Source organism: Bipolaris oryzae (genome assembly GCF_000523455.1).
Source record: "Bipolaris oryzae ATCC 44560 unplaced genomic scaffold scaffold_17, whole genome shotgun sequence".
NCBI classification, from domain to species: Eukaryota; Fungi; Ascomycota; class Dothideomycetes; order Pleosporales; family Pleosporaceae; genus Bipolaris; species Bipolaris oryzae.
Window position 1 is genome coordinate 196618 of NW_006911293.1, and position 15538 is coordinate 212155.

The 15538-nt window shown below is 49.2% G+C and overlaps 7 protein-coding genes across 7 annotated transcripts; 2 read left to right on the forward strand and 5 right to left on the reverse strand.

Moving 5' to 3' along the window:
• Window positions 1-796: 796 nt before the first annotated feature.
• On the forward strand, window positions 797-1994 carry COCMIDRAFT_23258 (uncharacterized protein; the record flags this gene model as incomplete). Its single annotated transcript, XM_007686212.1, has 3 exons — window positions 797-1351; window positions 1411-1478; window positions 1526-1994. 3 exons carry the CDS (start codon window positions 797-799, stop codon window positions 1992-1994), a joined length of 1092 nt encoding a protein of 363 aa, XP_007684402.1.
• Window positions 1995-3546: 1552 nt separating this feature from the next.
• Window positions 3547-3947, reverse strand: COCMIDRAFT_33555 (uncharacterized protein; the record flags this gene model as incomplete). The annotated part of the gene is made up of 2 exons (XM_007686229.1): window positions 3547-3607; window positions 3688-3947. The coding sequence occupies 2 exons, from the start codon at window positions 3945-3947 to the stop codon at window positions 3547-3549; spliced, it is 321 nt and encodes a 106-aa protein (XP_007684419.1).
• A 1671-nt stretch (window positions 3948-5618) lies between these two features.
• COCMIDRAFT_85543 (uncharacterized protein) lies at window positions 5619-7344 on the forward strand (the record flags this gene model as incomplete). The annotated part of the gene is made up of 4 exons (XM_007686266.1): window positions 5619-5776; window positions 5826-6205; window positions 6257-6659; window positions 6708-7344. 4 exons carry the CDS (start codon window positions 5619-5621, stop codon window positions 7342-7344), a joined length of 1578 nt encoding a protein of 525 aa, XP_007684456.1.
• Window positions 7345-7765: 421 nt separating this feature from the next.
• On the reverse strand, window positions 7766-9022 carry COCMIDRAFT_85670 (glycosyltransferase family 8 protein; the record flags this gene model as incomplete). Its single annotated transcript, XM_007686267.1, has 1 exon — window positions 7766-9022. The coding sequence occupies one exon, from the start codon at window positions 9020-9022 to the stop codon at window positions 7766-7768; it is 1257 nt and encodes a 418-aa protein (XP_007684457.1).
• A 558-nt stretch (window positions 9023-9580) lies between these two features.
• COCMIDRAFT_73280 (uncharacterized protein) lies at window positions 9581-10878 on the reverse strand (the record flags this gene model as incomplete). The annotated part of the gene is made up of 3 exons (XM_007686268.2): window positions 9581-9625; window positions 9827-10702; window positions 10753-10878. Coding segments are annotated over 3 exons (1047 nt in total), but the record flags the coding sequence as incomplete, so codon positions are not given.
• A 1190-nt stretch (window positions 10879-12068) lies between these two features.
• COCMIDRAFT_2151 (uncharacterized protein) lies at window positions 12069-13442 on the reverse strand (the record flags this gene model as incomplete). The annotated part of the gene is made up of 1 exon (XM_007686197.1): window positions 12069-13442. One exon carries the CDS (start codon window positions 13440-13442, stop codon window positions 12069-12071), a length of 1374 nt encoding a protein of 457 aa, XP_007684387.1.
• A 258-nt stretch (window positions 13443-13700) lies between these two features.
• On the reverse strand, window positions 13701-14263 carry COCMIDRAFT_85642 (uncharacterized protein; the record flags this gene model as incomplete). The annotated part of the gene is made up of 2 exons (XM_007686269.1): window positions 13701-14101; window positions 14158-14263. The coding sequence occupies 2 exons, from the start codon at window positions 14261-14263 to the stop codon at window positions 13701-13703; spliced, it is 507 nt and encodes a 168-aa protein (XP_007684459.1).
• Between the last annotated feature and the right edge of the window lie 1275 nt (window positions 14264-15538).

Here is a 15538-nt window from a genome sequence, read left to right on the forward strand (position 1 = left end):
CTGTGGTGACGCGTGGTTGTCTCGCCAGCATTCCTATCACATCACCATGCGCCGGTATGCAAAGACAACGACACTCCAACATGACTTTCTAAGGCCACTGGGATGCTGTACCGCCCCGAAGACTGGTTACGCAAGCTGCATAGCTGCCCGATATTAAGGCAACTGCCCAAGGCGAGAGCAGGCTGAGGCTTTTTGGTCCAATGGAAAACGCCACAATTTATAAGCGAGTTGGTCCTCCAGCATACTGCACCCTATACTTTGACACTGCAAATACGTGTGGGTAGTTCTCGCATATTGTGGCACTCTTTGACCAATTACAAGTATGAAAGTTGCAGGCTATTGGGTCTAGACACCGTCGTCACTAAGAGAACACTCGTTCACCCCCGATCTAGACGCCGTCTATACGAGCTCAGGTCCGCTTGACCAGATTGGGACTCCGTGATACCGTCCAATCCTTCTCCGGGCATCTGACGGATGCCTGGGAGTCACCTTGTTTATGCGGCCACACCGAACATTGTTCGCTCGTCACTCTCCCTTACAATCTCCAGTCGCCTTTCAGATGTTGGCCGGCCTTTCTGCATGACATATGAGTTTGTGTGTACAACTCTAATTGCATATACCAAGGAATAAGAGAATAAAAAAGCGTAGACTTGGAGGTCTCATACTACTGCTTGAACGCTGATGGAGAGTGTGCAAGTCAGAAGGAGCCTGGAATAGTAGCCTGTGTGATCGAGTATGTACTCACGAGTAACCGCCATTGTTGAGTCTAACGGCGAGTTTAGGTAGTGCACCAGTAATGGACCTCATCGATCGAGAGTATCCAACAAGCGACGACAAGCCTCCATGGTTTGGTATGAAATTCAAACAGTCAGTATATTCTGATGACATGCTCGAAAGTCTCAAGAGGCGGTATCCGCAAGGTGCGAATCTGCGAGAGAGGAAGCACATGGCTGCTATTGAGTTCCTACAACAAGAACTCAAGAATATGCAAGCAAGTGAAGCAGCTCTGATACCTAAAACTAATCCGACGACCTTGGTCCCTGATATAGCATCACACAATCATCAACACCAGAGAACCGGTTCGCCGCCCTATTCGCCAACTTCTCAACTGTCATCTCCGAATATCATGGACGGTTATCACGGTACCAGAAGTCCTACAAATAAAGTGTTCTTGGAACAGCCTCCAAATGTTTCGAGCAACGTTTCCGGACAAGAGATTGTTTTCAGTATTGGAAACAGGCCCCTAGTGCAGCGCCAAAGGAGGAAGAAAATGACACCAGCAGAGAAGATCTCCTACAAGCAGATGAGGAAGATCGGCGCTTGCGATAGTTGTAAACGTCAAAAAGCAAAAGTAGAAAGCCTTATTTCCTAATAAACAAGACTGGAGTGAGCAAAGCTGATACCATGCAGTGCAGGCACGTTGGTGGTGAAAGAGACAGATACAGAAATTCTCGAGGCGCCAGTAGCTCCCCAAAAAGGTCAGTGGCCTCCGGAATTGTTGAACATATCTCATATAGTATTTCAGAGAGACCCGGCCAATTTCTGACTCAGGAACACTAACTGTTGATGCAACGAACGAGCACAAATCGCAGACCCAAGCTCCGCAGCACTCGCAAGACCTGTCATATGATCTCAAATCCTCTCTTGAGACAGTATCGATAGCAACGCCTGTTACTGTATCGGGGAGCCCAAGTCCACATTGGGCTCAAGATATGCAAGGGAGTGCACAGTCGGAGTTGTCTGGGTACGTACCTCCTTCAACCACTTCAAAGCTTTACAGTTCATATCCAAACGCTACGTTTGAGAGTACCATTGATCCGCAACTTCTGGATATGAACTACCGGGACCCAAATATCTTCAATGAAGCGAATGGCGTCTTTCTTATGTCTTTGACCACCGGAAATACACCCTCTGGTAGTTTCTACTCCAGAAACACCCAGGAGTTTTGGAGCCCAGTACAAGGATGCCGCACAGACGGAAACCCCCCAGGCTAAACAAGTTTTACTTTATCAATTAATCCCCGGATTTGGATATGCATCATTCTCATGCATCGATCATCCGGTATACTTTCCATACAGCCAGAGCCATATTTGGACATGTTTTATAGTATCATCCGGAAGTCTCAGCCTGATGATCAAATGAAACCATGGATCAAATGACTGCTGAGCCCTTTTTCAGCACCATCTGGGGAGATTTGCAAATCTCTAGCCTTCCTCTAGTGTTTTCTCGTACGCTTTTCGTATGCTGCACTAGGAGAAGTTGCCACTTTTTTCCGTACCTACAGCATTAGCATATCTTTGTCTACCAGTTACCATAGATTAGTTGTAGCATTCTCAACTGCACATATCTGACACGGACGTCCAATATACAGACATGAGGGGAGATCAGGGTATACAAATAAGGCTCAGCAGCAGCAAAGTAAGTTTCTCATCCCTACCTGTTCCCCTTCCCAATGCCACATGATGACATCAAGAGTACGTTGGTAGTACTAAGAAGATTACAAGGCCCTGAACGAAACCCTATATCACACATAACATTTTTCTTTTCCTTCCATGGCCTTGTTATGAGCCATGCATTTTTCTTGTCACTGTACTGCTTAAATACCCTTCTTTCTTTGCTCGCTAAATTACTCCTGCCTTTAGTAGTGTCTCGCACTATTAAAGTATGGTATTTCAATCCCTCACATGGCTGGCCAAATACTCCCACTCCGACACGCCGGCCACATTATATCATACCGCGTAATATATTCTTCGTGGATCATCCAGCATTCGGTTCTCTTTTTTCCTTCGCTTTCTTCTTTTTTTCAGACCAACCTTTGGTCTACATTTCGTTCTAAGATTCACATGGGTATCATAAAACAAACAGTATTCTAATACGCCACTTGAATAGAGAATCATCGCCAACCAGCCCTATCAAACGAGAAGCATCGTCGCCAATTAGTACGATTATGCTGGTTCCTGCCACCATGTAGACAGACACGGCGACACCAAACGCAGCATCCGCGCCATGAAACGAACCTTACGATACACTCTTCTTCGTCAGAATATACAACGAGACATGCGACTTTATGGTTTGAAGTTTATGCTGGTTAGACTGGTACACTGATTTTTAGGGATGATAGGCATTGATAGGCAGGTTGTTGAGATTAAAATTGAGCTAACGGGTAGACCGAGAGAGATGAAGCTTTTCGGAATTATGTTATACATTCATTCTTTTCTTCCATAACGAACACGCTCTTTTCTCATAGGTCCTTGGTAGACAAAGAATGATAACCGATCTTCTGCGCCGTGGCTATGTGTATATGTTGTTGTGGATACGGAAAGATGAAGATAGGCGGAAGAGTGGAACTGAAATTACTCCTGATCCGAACAGGCAATGGGCGTCGAACTAAGTCACGACATGGACAACTAATTGGATGCAGAGAGAACGGCTTGCTTATTATCATTATACTTGTATTTGAATAAGTACGCCTAGCGAATCTAATAGTCGCCTCCTTTGACAATGCTACACCACCCCGTCTTCCTTTGATCATGAAAGAGATGAACACTAGCAGCTGTCGACTTCTATGCCTGCATCCCACTGTGTGCAAAAGCAAGTAGGATTTGATCTAGGCGAGAACTGTTAGCCCCGAAGCCGTCCAACAATGCAACATCACTACTAGTAATAATCATTCTCTCTACGACTTACCCTCTGAAGACTGTGTAAAGGTAGAAGTTATTGGCACTCTCAGGCTGTCGAAGGAGCTTTCGGCAAGCAACTTTACAGTCATTATCGTTGTTTTGCTGCACACAGTACTGGGCGCCGTTGTAGAAAACACAGCCTGCAGCGCCCTTGGCGAGACATCCACCGTGGACCGCGGAGCAGCACGAGCCTGGGACTGCGGCCTGGCGTGCTACAGCGGTTGAGAGGAAGACGGCCACAGTGGCGAGGAAAGTAAGCTTGACCATTGTAAACAAGAGGGAATGTTCGTCCTTGGTTTCGAGTTATGGAGTGTCGTTTTTCGTATCTGGAACAGCGTGGCCGTCGTGAATAGTTGGATTTCAATGAGAAGATGGAGTGGTTCTGGCTGCGGATTGGAAGTGCAGGTGCATATACTTATACTGTAGATATTCTTCTCCTTCTCCACTTGCTAGCAATCTAGGTTAGCCTCTTTGGATGTAACGTCACATCTAGGCACAAGCATCCAAGAGAGATACGAGTTAGGAAAGACAGCCAATGTTCGTAACTACAAAGATTGGGACCTTGGTGGTAAGTAGGACGCGAGTGGCTAACGTGGTACGTGAATAATGTGCGAGCGATCCACTTAGCACAGACCAGAGGCTGTTCCCTGAGTTTATTTCGAGATTTTTGTGAATCAGGAGTGAATTGAATTAAGTGGTCTCGAAACTAGCAGCGATAGCTCTGCTATATGTATGGTTGTTTGCATGAGGATTGACACCAGTCAGCCCAGCGACCTGTAATGTAGTCTCACTAATAGCAGCTGACTTCCACACTACGACTATAGGGATGAGTAAGAAGAGCTTTAAGGTATAAAAACCTAGCTAAGTGATAGGCTGGTTGATAACCTGTATCAGGAAAGGAAAGTGTAGCGCTAGGAAGAGTTGCGCCGAAACGGAGATTAAACAAGACAAAACTCTTAAAAGGCGACTCCATATTTTGGTAGTATTTCAGTGTTTTGACTTACACAGGGTCTGGCCAGAGGACTCTTTCCAACCGCCCAGGTGCCCCTGCTTCCACTGATCACCTAGTAAGTAGAAGTAGCTCAACATGGACGGGGTCGTGTTGGCCAGATTCTTCCTCAAGGAAACGCTGATGCTTGAGAAAACGGTCGGTGTGGTCCTCGTTCATATTTAGTACGTGATATGATCTAGCGGACCGAATCGAATCAGAATAGCTTGTTGCAATCTGCTATAATTATCTTCTGCAACCCTAGAACGTTTTGCAAGATAAGGTAGCCGATGTTCTCCCGCTTCAAGATCCTCTTGCAACACGTCCAAGATGCTTCTCGTTCTATTAAACCTACTCGATGGGCAAAGGAGGTGAAGTAGCAGGTATACTAACAAGCGCGAGGCGACAGAGGTAGACGAGAAAGACCTGTGTTGATGTTTCTGGTGGACTCAGTCTCTAAGGACCCGAAATCTCTACCCCTACTGCTTAAGGGGTATTGAGAGTAGTAGAACAGAGGAACACGAAGCTAAAGAGGAAGCCTGGACTCAGGCGGGAGGTGAAGAGTACTTTGCTTATGTGATTGGATACCGGGACTAGACGTTGAAGAACTAAAAAATGTTATTGAGATATACGAGACGTTCGTAGTAATTGACTATTGACGTAGGGTGATGTGATTGAGTGGATGTGGCGGATTTCGTACATAGAGACAGAATATGTCCGTTAAAGAGAATTGAGACGAATGCTTGAAGAGTTACTGAACGCTCAGATAAGACATCATACTCTACGCACGTGACTGTAGTTTCACTAGCCCGAGAGGTATCCGATGGATGGCCGAGAGTTTGCCTTCCGAGTAGGCCTCGGTCCAGAGTATCGTGACACGGTCTTCCCCACACGCGACGCCTGATCCACCCGCAAACACACGGGCGGCGTCGCCCTTGGTCACCCTCATCATGATACAGAGCACGCGTCGCTGGTTCAGGCGCAATCGCACAAACTTTGCCATCGGTGCCGGAGTGCTCGGAGCTGGTTATCTGGCGGGGCAGTATGTCCTGGGCAAGCTTGGGGAGGCGAGACAGCGTATGAGCGATGATCGCATCGCAAAGGAGAAGTGCGCCATCACATCGCGACACCGAGAGCAACTGCTAACCGTGCTATAGTCTCCGCCGTCGCTTCGAGCAGAACCAGGAAGACTGTACTTTTACGGTCCTCGCCATCCTTCCCACTGCGACGGAGAACATACTCGATGCCATCCCCGTCGAGCAAGTCTTGGAAGAGCTGCAAAAGCAAAAGGCAGAGCGATTGGCAAGGAGCGTTGGTCCCAGCGAGATTGCAAGTTCAGCGCCACCAAGTGTCGCAGACACTGCCGACGATGAGGCCAAAAGCTCCAGCCTCCAGACGGATAGCTTCATCCACGCCAGCCAGATCGCTACAGGAGACCATGACGCCGCCGGCCCGGCTGAGGGCGGACCCGAGGCCAGCGCCGAGAAGAAGCCAAAAAAGACAAAGGCACAGCTATGGAATGAGATGAAGATTAGTTGTACGTGCCTTTCTCGCGACTCGGACATGATGCATGTGCTAATCTGACTAGCCATAACCCGTGCCTTTACCCTTCTCTACACCCTTTGCCTCCTTACACTTCTTACGCGAATTCAATTGAACCTCCTTGGCCGCCGCAACTATCTCGCCTCAGTTGTTTCTCTTGCTGCGCCACAGCCAACTGCCGAGGGCTCGCGCATCAACCTCGAGAACCACGACGACGACAACTTTGAACAGGCCTATGGCAACGACTTCGAGACAAACCGGAGGTACCTTAGCTTGAGTTGGTGGTTGCTCCACAAGGGATGCTTGGACCTGATTGAAAAAGTGAGGACTGCAGTCCAGGAAGTCTTCGGTCTCCTCAACCCGAGGGAAGAGATCACCTTGGAGAAACTGTCGGAGCTTACTTTGGAGGTTCGTAAGAGGGTTGAAGGTGCTACTGAGGAAGAGCGAAGGTATGCTGCCCGTCTTTCCCATTCAAGACTCCAACTAACAGTCAACAGGAGAAGCAAATGGCTTCCCTTTCTCCTCCCGCCCCAAGACCAGGAGGACTACGTTCTGCGCGAGTCAGGGATGACTTCATCCTCTGAGTCCACCTCACCTACCACGGCTACTTCTCTTCGTCGCCTTATTGACGAGACTTCTGATTTGATCGACTCACCTGCCTTCACCCATGTGCTCACTCAACTTCTCGATGCGGCCTTTTCTCATCTCGTTGACGACAAGATTTCTCATCTCTCATACAAGATCCCGCCTGTTTCGGACAGTCACGCTCGCATAACAGAGATTGTCGGCAGTGACGTAAAGGCCAAAGTTGCCAACAGTCTTGCCGTCTTCTGTCGACAAGCACATAGCATTGGTAGTGGGGCAAACAACGAGTATCTGGCCGCTATCGAATCTGTAGGTGGCTTGGAGGCATTTGCAGCCGTGGTGTACTCGAGCAATTTTGAGTACGAGAGCCCGGAGGCAGTGACTTCTTACCAGCCCCCTGCGGCAGAAGAGCAACTACCAAAGGCGACTCCCGTCAATGATGCAGCTGTCCAGAATAACGTGGCCAATGGTAGTAGTGAGAAGGTGGATGATCCTTTTGAGAGCGCCTGGGGCAAGGCGCTTGCCAAAGAAGACGGATTACAATATTAATTGGGCGTGTACGATACAGAACCTGGTCATAGCCAACGTGAGATTTCCAAGATACCCGTAGTTTGAAACTATAACACCACATGTTTGCGTTCTTCTCTATGCCGCTCCCCCCTTTACAAACCAACAAGTAACATCCCTAGATATTGATGCCCAACTCAGTACTACACCAGATTTCTTTTGACATACCGGATTGCAGGAAGTAGTTTTTTCAAGTTTTAGTGCCGTAGAAGCTTCCTTGTTATACTCTCCTTGGACTCCTGCACCAATTTCAAAGACAAAAAAAATACCGTGTATCCAGCCACTTAAGATTGACCGTACAAGCTAATACAAATCATTTAAAAGGTATTTTCAGTCGTTATAGTAGGACTTGTGGGTGCTGCATACTCCCTACACCCGTTCAATATATACACCTCACTTTACATTAACGTCCGTGAACAACAGGTCCATGTCCCCTCTCCCCCAACATTGGTTTCCTAAGTATAGGACCATGAGGCCCCTGCCCGTATTCGTCTGCCTTTTTCTGCGCATCATCCGACAACTTTAGCCCACCACCTTCTTTACTTGCACCGTCCTCATTCTCCTTCTCCTTCGTATCCCACTTCTTCGCAAAATCCTGAGCCCCACCCCCAATTGCCTTCATCTCCTCATTCGCCTTCCCATCCTTATTCGCAACATACTTCTCGACAACCTCCAGCAACTCCCTCTCCCCCTGCTCCTCCCTTTCTCTCCGCCAAACCTCGAACTCATCCCACCACCACTTATGCGTCTCCCCATCTTTCCCCAAGTACCCGGCTGAACCATCAGGCTTGTTACGCGCAGCCCACGGCTTATCCACGATATAGTGCAAGACAGCAACATACGAGTCGTCGGTCCAAATATTCGTATGCCAATACCGCCATGTCTTAAGCGCATTCGTGCGCCACGAAAGCGGCGCCCACCGCCCGTCAAACGCTTCGTTTAGGAAATCCTGGTCTGGAAACTTCATAGCGCGGAGCCGGGCATTGCCTAGCTCTTCGAACTTTTGCTGCACAAAGTCTGCAAGCTGCTTGGACGGGCGGTACAGAAAGGTGCCAGAGTTGAAGTTGGTCAGGGTATAGGGCTCGGATTTGACTTGTGCCAATTGATCGGGGGAGGTGAGGGGCGTCATGGCGCAGTTTTCCTTTGTCCATTCTGCGGGGGCCCAGGCGTCGTGGTCGAGATTGCATACGCAGGTATGTACGGCCATTGTCCTCATGCCATCACCTCCGATTAGGTACTCGTCGTTTTGCGCGTTGAAGACTAAAGGGGAAGGGTCGGAGAAGATCATCATATCGGCGTCGAGCCAGCAAAGTCGCTCCCATTTCTGGGGCATGTCCCATAAGTCGAAGACGCGGAGCTTGGTCCATGTGTCGATGAAGCGCTCAGCGACCATGCCGTGGGCAGTGCCATCTTCGGGGAGGCGGAGGTGCTCGACGGGTTGGAGAATTATGTCGGAGTATTTGGCTTCGGCGGCAAAGGCAGTGACTGATGATTCCGGAAGGGTGTCCGGGGTGTAGCATATAATCAGGGGTGTGGACGGCGAGTGCTTGTGAAGTGTATATGCGAGGAGAATGGCACCCGCAAGATATGAGGGCCGCGTGAGGAGCGTCACATAGGCATTTTTGGAAGGTGGACCACCATGTCTAGAGTTGTCCGCCATTTTGAAGAGCGGTAGTTTGAGTTACACTAAAGAACCTTTGAGCGGCCTGCAATTGGATAGTAGAACAGTGAACAGAGGTTGAGGTGCATACCACTAAGTACAGTTCGCTTGTCCCACCACACATGCGCTGACGTCACGACTCATGTTCCGAGAACCGGAACCAACGACGCGTATGTTCGGAACATGGTGGTGCAGGCAATGCATTGGCCGGAAATGAATGGGTGGATAGATACGTTTGGAATACTTTTACCTTCATCTTCGTCGTTATACGTCATCGTTGGGTTGAAAGGGTAGAGTATAGCAGAGAGAACACAGTAAACTAGAACGTGAAGGACTGCATGATTATCGACTGTACATGAGAACCCTCTTCCTATACTCATTCGTTGGCTTGAATCGTAGCTTCTGCCCAAGGGTTACTAGTAACTCTGTGCACCGGCACAATATACTTCAAAGTCGTATCCCGTTGATGATGCAGTCACAAATGTTCACTCAACCAATCCGATGTACCACTTTTGTGATCCCCTTATCACCTTCTCAACTCTCCATCTATCACTACTCCTACAAGAGATCAATCAAATCAGCCCCTTCATGCTTCTTCACATCCTTGCTTCCATGCTTCTTCTCAGGCGAAGACAGAGCAGCAGGATCATAGTTAGCAAGCACAACTTCCCCGTTATGCATCGGCGTATAGCCCCTCAGCTCAGCTGCAAGAGTCTGCCTCTGCACTGGAACTGGCGAAAGCGTTGGCGAAAGCGTTGGCGGAAGCGTTGTACCGTATCCACTGCTCTCCTCCTTGGTGTCCACCTTCTTCGCCTCGATCTTGGAAGCAGCTTCCATCCTCCCAACCCTGACACCCATACTAAATAGACTCGCCTCCCCCATCGGATCCAGCAAACCTTGTACCTCAGCACTAGCCCCATTGCGCAGCGAACTTAGAGCAGCTTGCGCCTGAAAACAAGCACGATATCCCTCCAGATACCCCTTCTCCTTCTCTTCCTTGGCCCGCTCTTTGCGGCCCTCGTCCTTTCCGGCATCGAAACCGCGTTGAAAGCGGACTTCAGCTAGAGCTTCTGCTTCGTTGTTGGACATGTGATTTGCGGCGAATTCAGCCTCGAGAGATTGGCGGACGAGTGTCTTATACTGTTGCTCGCGTTTGGCCTGGGCGGCAGCGTGGAGGGTGAGAGTTTGGCGTTCCATGGCCATACGGGATTCGAGGGCGAAAATGCAGGATTGCTTGTCGAGTTCCATTTGCTGTTGGAGGTGGGTGTAGTGGGTGGCGGACATGGAGGTGGAGTTGTTCTGCTCGAGCTTGGTCATGATGTGCTTTTGGCCTGCGACGAGGAAGGCTTCTTGTTGGGATATTTTCTTCTCGCGGATATCGAGGGAGCGTTGATGGGCGGTTGCACGTGATTGGAGAGCGAGGGCTTCGGTTTGCTCACGGAGCAGTGTGGTGAGTATAGAAGAGAATGCAGCTTCGAGGTGCTCGTCCTGGGCGTCTTGGATGGTCTTACGAAGGTTGGCGTTCTTGGTGCGCTCCTGCTCGAGCTCTTGTTTAGCTTTTAGGAGCTGTGCGTTGAGTCGGACCACCTGCTCGGATGGGATATCGCTGCGAGAGGCGTGGTGGGTGTTGTAGCGTAGGTTGTTGTGGTAGCGTGGGACGTTGTTTGACGACAGTATCTGCTGAATTCGGTAAATCATAGTGTGAGTGAAAGGTGAAGATGACAACTCACTTTAGAACTCAGGACTTCAGCACGGCGAGAAAATGAGGACGGAAAGTCAGGACGCATATGCGGTGGTACGCTGTAGCCTGACTTGGACGCCCCTGTCGATTCATGAGTGGCTCTTGGTTGCGTTTGGTCATCGATGACTTCATCGTTGGTGATGACAACTTCTTCCTCGATCTCATGCTCTAGTACAGGCGATGGCTGTGATACTCTTCTAGGCGGTTCGGACTTTGCGGTGGCGCTGGTTACTGATGTCTCTTTGACTTGATCGCTCTGGTCTCTGTTCTTACCATCGTCTCTGTTCTCAGTGCCATCGAGAGACTTCTCGGAGCACTGTTCCTCGCTGGAATCGGCTGCAGTAGACTCGACCTGTGCTAGTGACTTGGGCGAAGTGGATGGTGATGCCAGAACGCCGGTGTCGACATCGCCCATATCCGTCTTGCCAGATCCGTCAATATCATTTCCATCACTACTCACTTCGAATTCTCGAAAAGCTTGGGAGGGCTAGGGGAGAACTCCAGATCTGGAGTGTATTCATCGCGGGGGAGAGGGGAGGACCTACCATTGATGTGTTTTCCGTGGCTGCGGAAGCAGCGATCCCGTCGTACACTTCGACGCTGGAGTCAGTGGTTCCGTTGGAAGCAGTCATCATCAGGACGTTTGAAAGAAGTTTCTGTTGTGGGAAGTGGGAGGAAGTTGCTGGAAGGAGTTTTGGAAGTTTATATAGAGACCGGCAGCGGCCAGCAAGGTAAGGTGAATGAGAAAGAGTAAAGGCAAAACTGAGTGATCTTGAGTAAAGTGGGGATTTGCAAGTAACGGGCGGTCTTGAATAGAATATTGTCCAAGGTAAACGAAAGTGAACTAAGATATAGATACGAGGCGGGTTCACCGCGAGTAAGCGAAAGAAAGGAAGAATGTCGAGACTGAGTGTGAATGCTGATACCGGCACAAGAGCATGGGTGAAAGCTGCAACTAGACTTGCGTCCTACCTCGTGAGTGAGAGTATTGCGTATACAGTAGACAATAGAAGTAAGACAGTGGTAAAATTAACGCATGTTGGAATCCAGCACCTGATCCCGATGGCTCCCGCATTTTTGCAGTGATATAAAACAAGCAATGTTGGCTCAGCTAAACTTGCAAAAGCAGCATGACTTTCTTTGCACAGGAAGACAGCTTTTATGGTATATATGATTGCTATTTGTTAAGCACGCCTCCACCTAGCAATTATATGACGCGACGCCAGACCGGCTGCTACATAGTTTTACATACAGGACGCCGTCGACATGTGACTCAAGTCCCGTACTTGCGCCAATTACTGAATTTCAGTCGACAATGAATTCGCAAAGTACCCCAGCTTGCTCGAAAGAACTCATGAGCGTCTCGATGTTATCGTTGGGACCGATGCCCTCAACAGTAATCGCCGACAAGTTTATTAAAGATGAGTTGCAGGCTGCAGACAAATCCCACAGACTATCCGAATCATCCAAGCTATTCGCAAATCCCGGAGAGTCAGCAATGTCGACAAACAAGTTCAACATCTTGAGACTCAATGGCAACAATTCGGCGACTTTGGAAGTAGGCGCTCGGTAATGTCCGTTTGGGCCATACTCAAATCTAGTCAGAAAGTATGTATCAGTTATTTCCAATGTATGCAAATGGTCAAATTGTCGTAGCGACCCAATGCTTCCAGAATTTCCATAACTCTCACTCATCCATTGGACTCCACGAAAATCCAGGGAAAGAGTTTCCAACGTATGGGAATGTTTTCGTAGTCCCGGCCTCAAGACGTCTACTGTCTTGTCGGACTCGAGCCATTCCCAGTGGCAAACAATGTGCCGAAGCCCCTCGCAAGCTGATAGAATGATGTTCATTTGCGACATTTCCATAAGGCAATGAGTAATTTCAAGGCGTTGCAGGTTTCTGAACTGACCAACGTTCACTTTTGGCCCAATGGTTGGAGTCATTCTAGCCCCAGCAACTCGGAAATCAGAGAGCGACGGTAAAGATGCCAATGCAGAATAAATACTGTAAATAGATGCTTCTCTGAGTTTTCTGAGTCCCCACTCTTCATCCATTTCCATCTCGACAAATAAGGTCTGCAGCCGACTAAGACCGTGGTCGGCAACTATTGTGCAACCAGAAGTTCCCGCGCTGTCCTCACGTAAGACATGTTTCAAAAAAGAGACATCACTGGTCTCTACGTTGGCCACAGAGATGTGCTGCAAGTTCGGGGCAGCATTGATGATGCCAGCTAGTAGGGAAAAGTATTCCTTTAGCATGTATAAGTCGCTAGGATCGTCCAAGTTTGCGAAATGATCGTTGCCTTGGTAGTCGGAGAATCGGTTTTCTACATACTGGAGATGACTAGCGTATGTGGAGTCTCCACCGAGGGAGCCCCTTGGTGCTGTTATTTCCTGGTGGAAGCGTCTAAGAGACCCTATGCCGGGCCATGTCGAGGATCCTGTAAATGCGGCATAAAGAGCAGGAATAGTAAGACGATTTAAATGGCGGGAAGTGCGGCAAAGGTTGGACAGTGATAGCTGACGTAGGCGATTTTCCTGTTGGCGTGCCTTCTCCTTGCTCTCGTCAAAAGTTGGTGAATATATTCCAAAAGAGCGGATGGTGCGGAGGTGGAAAAGAATCCCTAAGAGAAGCTCATCCGGAAGGCCTTCAAGTGATGCTCTCTCGGATGTCATGATCGGAAATTCTTGCTTAGGACAGCATGTCGTATTTGTTTCCGGTGGTTGGTGTCGAATTAGTTGTGGTGTGGGTCACGGTCTGAGGCTGGATAGGAGCCTAATCAAGAAGCTAGCCTGTAAAAGGGAAGATGAATAGCATTAACGCCGGTATCGCCGAGACAGATGCGAAAAAGAATCTACAAGAGAACAAGGAGACTAATTTACATTCATCTGGGTATATCGTACTGGCTCACCATGAGCTATCGGGGAACAACATCAAACTATCCGCTTTGTCTTGCCCGTCTCCACGTCGTATATCCAGCCACTGAAACGAATGTTTTCCTCTACTGCTTTGATGCGCAGCCATTGTACATCCTTCTTGACCTGGATCTCCAGGTTGTGGAAGGTCTGAAAGTCCATGTGCTCGACTTCTCTTGCGGCTACCTCTCCCCTCTTCTTCGAAATGATGGCTTTGGCAGTGGGGTTGTCGAATGTGAGCATGCCGCATCCGGTATGCTTGACGATCATCACCTCCCTTGTGCCGAGCAATTGTTGTGAGATGATGATTGATCGGAAGGCGTCGCGTACAGATGCGCCTGCGTTGCGGATGACATGGGCGGCTCCGAGTGGTATTCCGAATGCCCTTGTTGGGTCTATTCGTGCATCCATGCAGGTAACTGTCGGTCTGGGGTCAGCAATTGTTCGCAACACCTGGACATGGACGAGAACTCACCGATGGTGTATCTCTGGCTAGGTGGGAGGGCTAGATGGCCCTGGTTGAAGGTGGCAGCGTAAGCATCGCTTCCGTGCTCCATATTTCGCTCTCCGTGGGACGGCATTGTTGTAGTAATGGGAGGGATATCAGTTATGACTGGTTTTGACCTAACCTGATGCCTAAGTCTGGGTCTTTATATACTCATATGCAATCGGGTCAGCAAGACGGTAGCCGTTGGTGCTCAACGAACATGGCGACATTGTGAGGGGGGATTGCGCCAAGGCGGTAATGTGATACAATCGGGGTGAATACGCGCACAACGTGCGACAGAGTCTACGGCAACTATGCGTCTCTGACAGGAGAATAAGCATAACCAGATTGACAGTTGAAGGTGCCCGAGTTTCATCTGGCCAGGGGCCTTAGGCAGATCGCGGTCGCAACGCCTCGAAAGCAGGGCCGTGCTTCTAGCGCGTGGCACCCATGCCAATCCTCTGGTTCCTCCATCCTGCCATAAAGCACTCGAGGCATCACCGTGTCGCAAGAATATATGCAATTTCCGGACCGACCCGACCCAACATCTTGCTAGTGTGCCCCAGCTGCACTGTGCCTGAAGAGGGGCATCTTGGTGTCTCGCTCTTTTGACACATCGACAGCCGCACAATGGACTCGGCCCAGAAAGCCACACGGCGTCTTATCAGTCAACTCTCGTGTCACATCGGAAAATCAAGCACGCCCCATAACTGATTACTACGAGACCAAAGCCAGGCGTTAGAAAGAAGACATATGCGCTCTTCTTGATATACGCGCATTGGTCCTCACCTGCTGGATGCTCAATGTCAACGCAACACCGGCGTTTTGTCAATGCATTATTTTCTCCCAGACACCTTCACTGCCGGCAAATCTAGTACCGTGTACTCTTGTCCGAAGACCAGTGCTATCTCGATACATCCCTTACACCCAGTTCTGGGTGCACCACCCATTGCCCCCAAGTTTACACGTGTCAACGAGAATCTCCTAACAAATCAATAGAACTGTACCTGGCCGTATACCCGAGCATCTATCAGATATTGATTGGTCAACTGCTCCAATGGATTTGCTGCTTTGCAAGCCCTTGTTCAACGCCCCAAATACCCATTCTCTCTCCGCCGAACCACTGACCACCCCCAAATTGCGGCTTTTTAATTAATAAATGTCGCTCAAACCTCGATTCCGGTTACAAAATATCCCTGGGTATGCGAACATGGTATACCAAATTATATCGGAATAGATGCACGATTGCTACCCGGCGAGCATATCGACGAAAGTATATCGAGGCACGTTCCAAGGCTTTTTGCAATCCCCAGGAATTCCAAGAGTCGCTGAGGTAACATTGGTTCGCTTTATGCATTTTCTTCCCTCG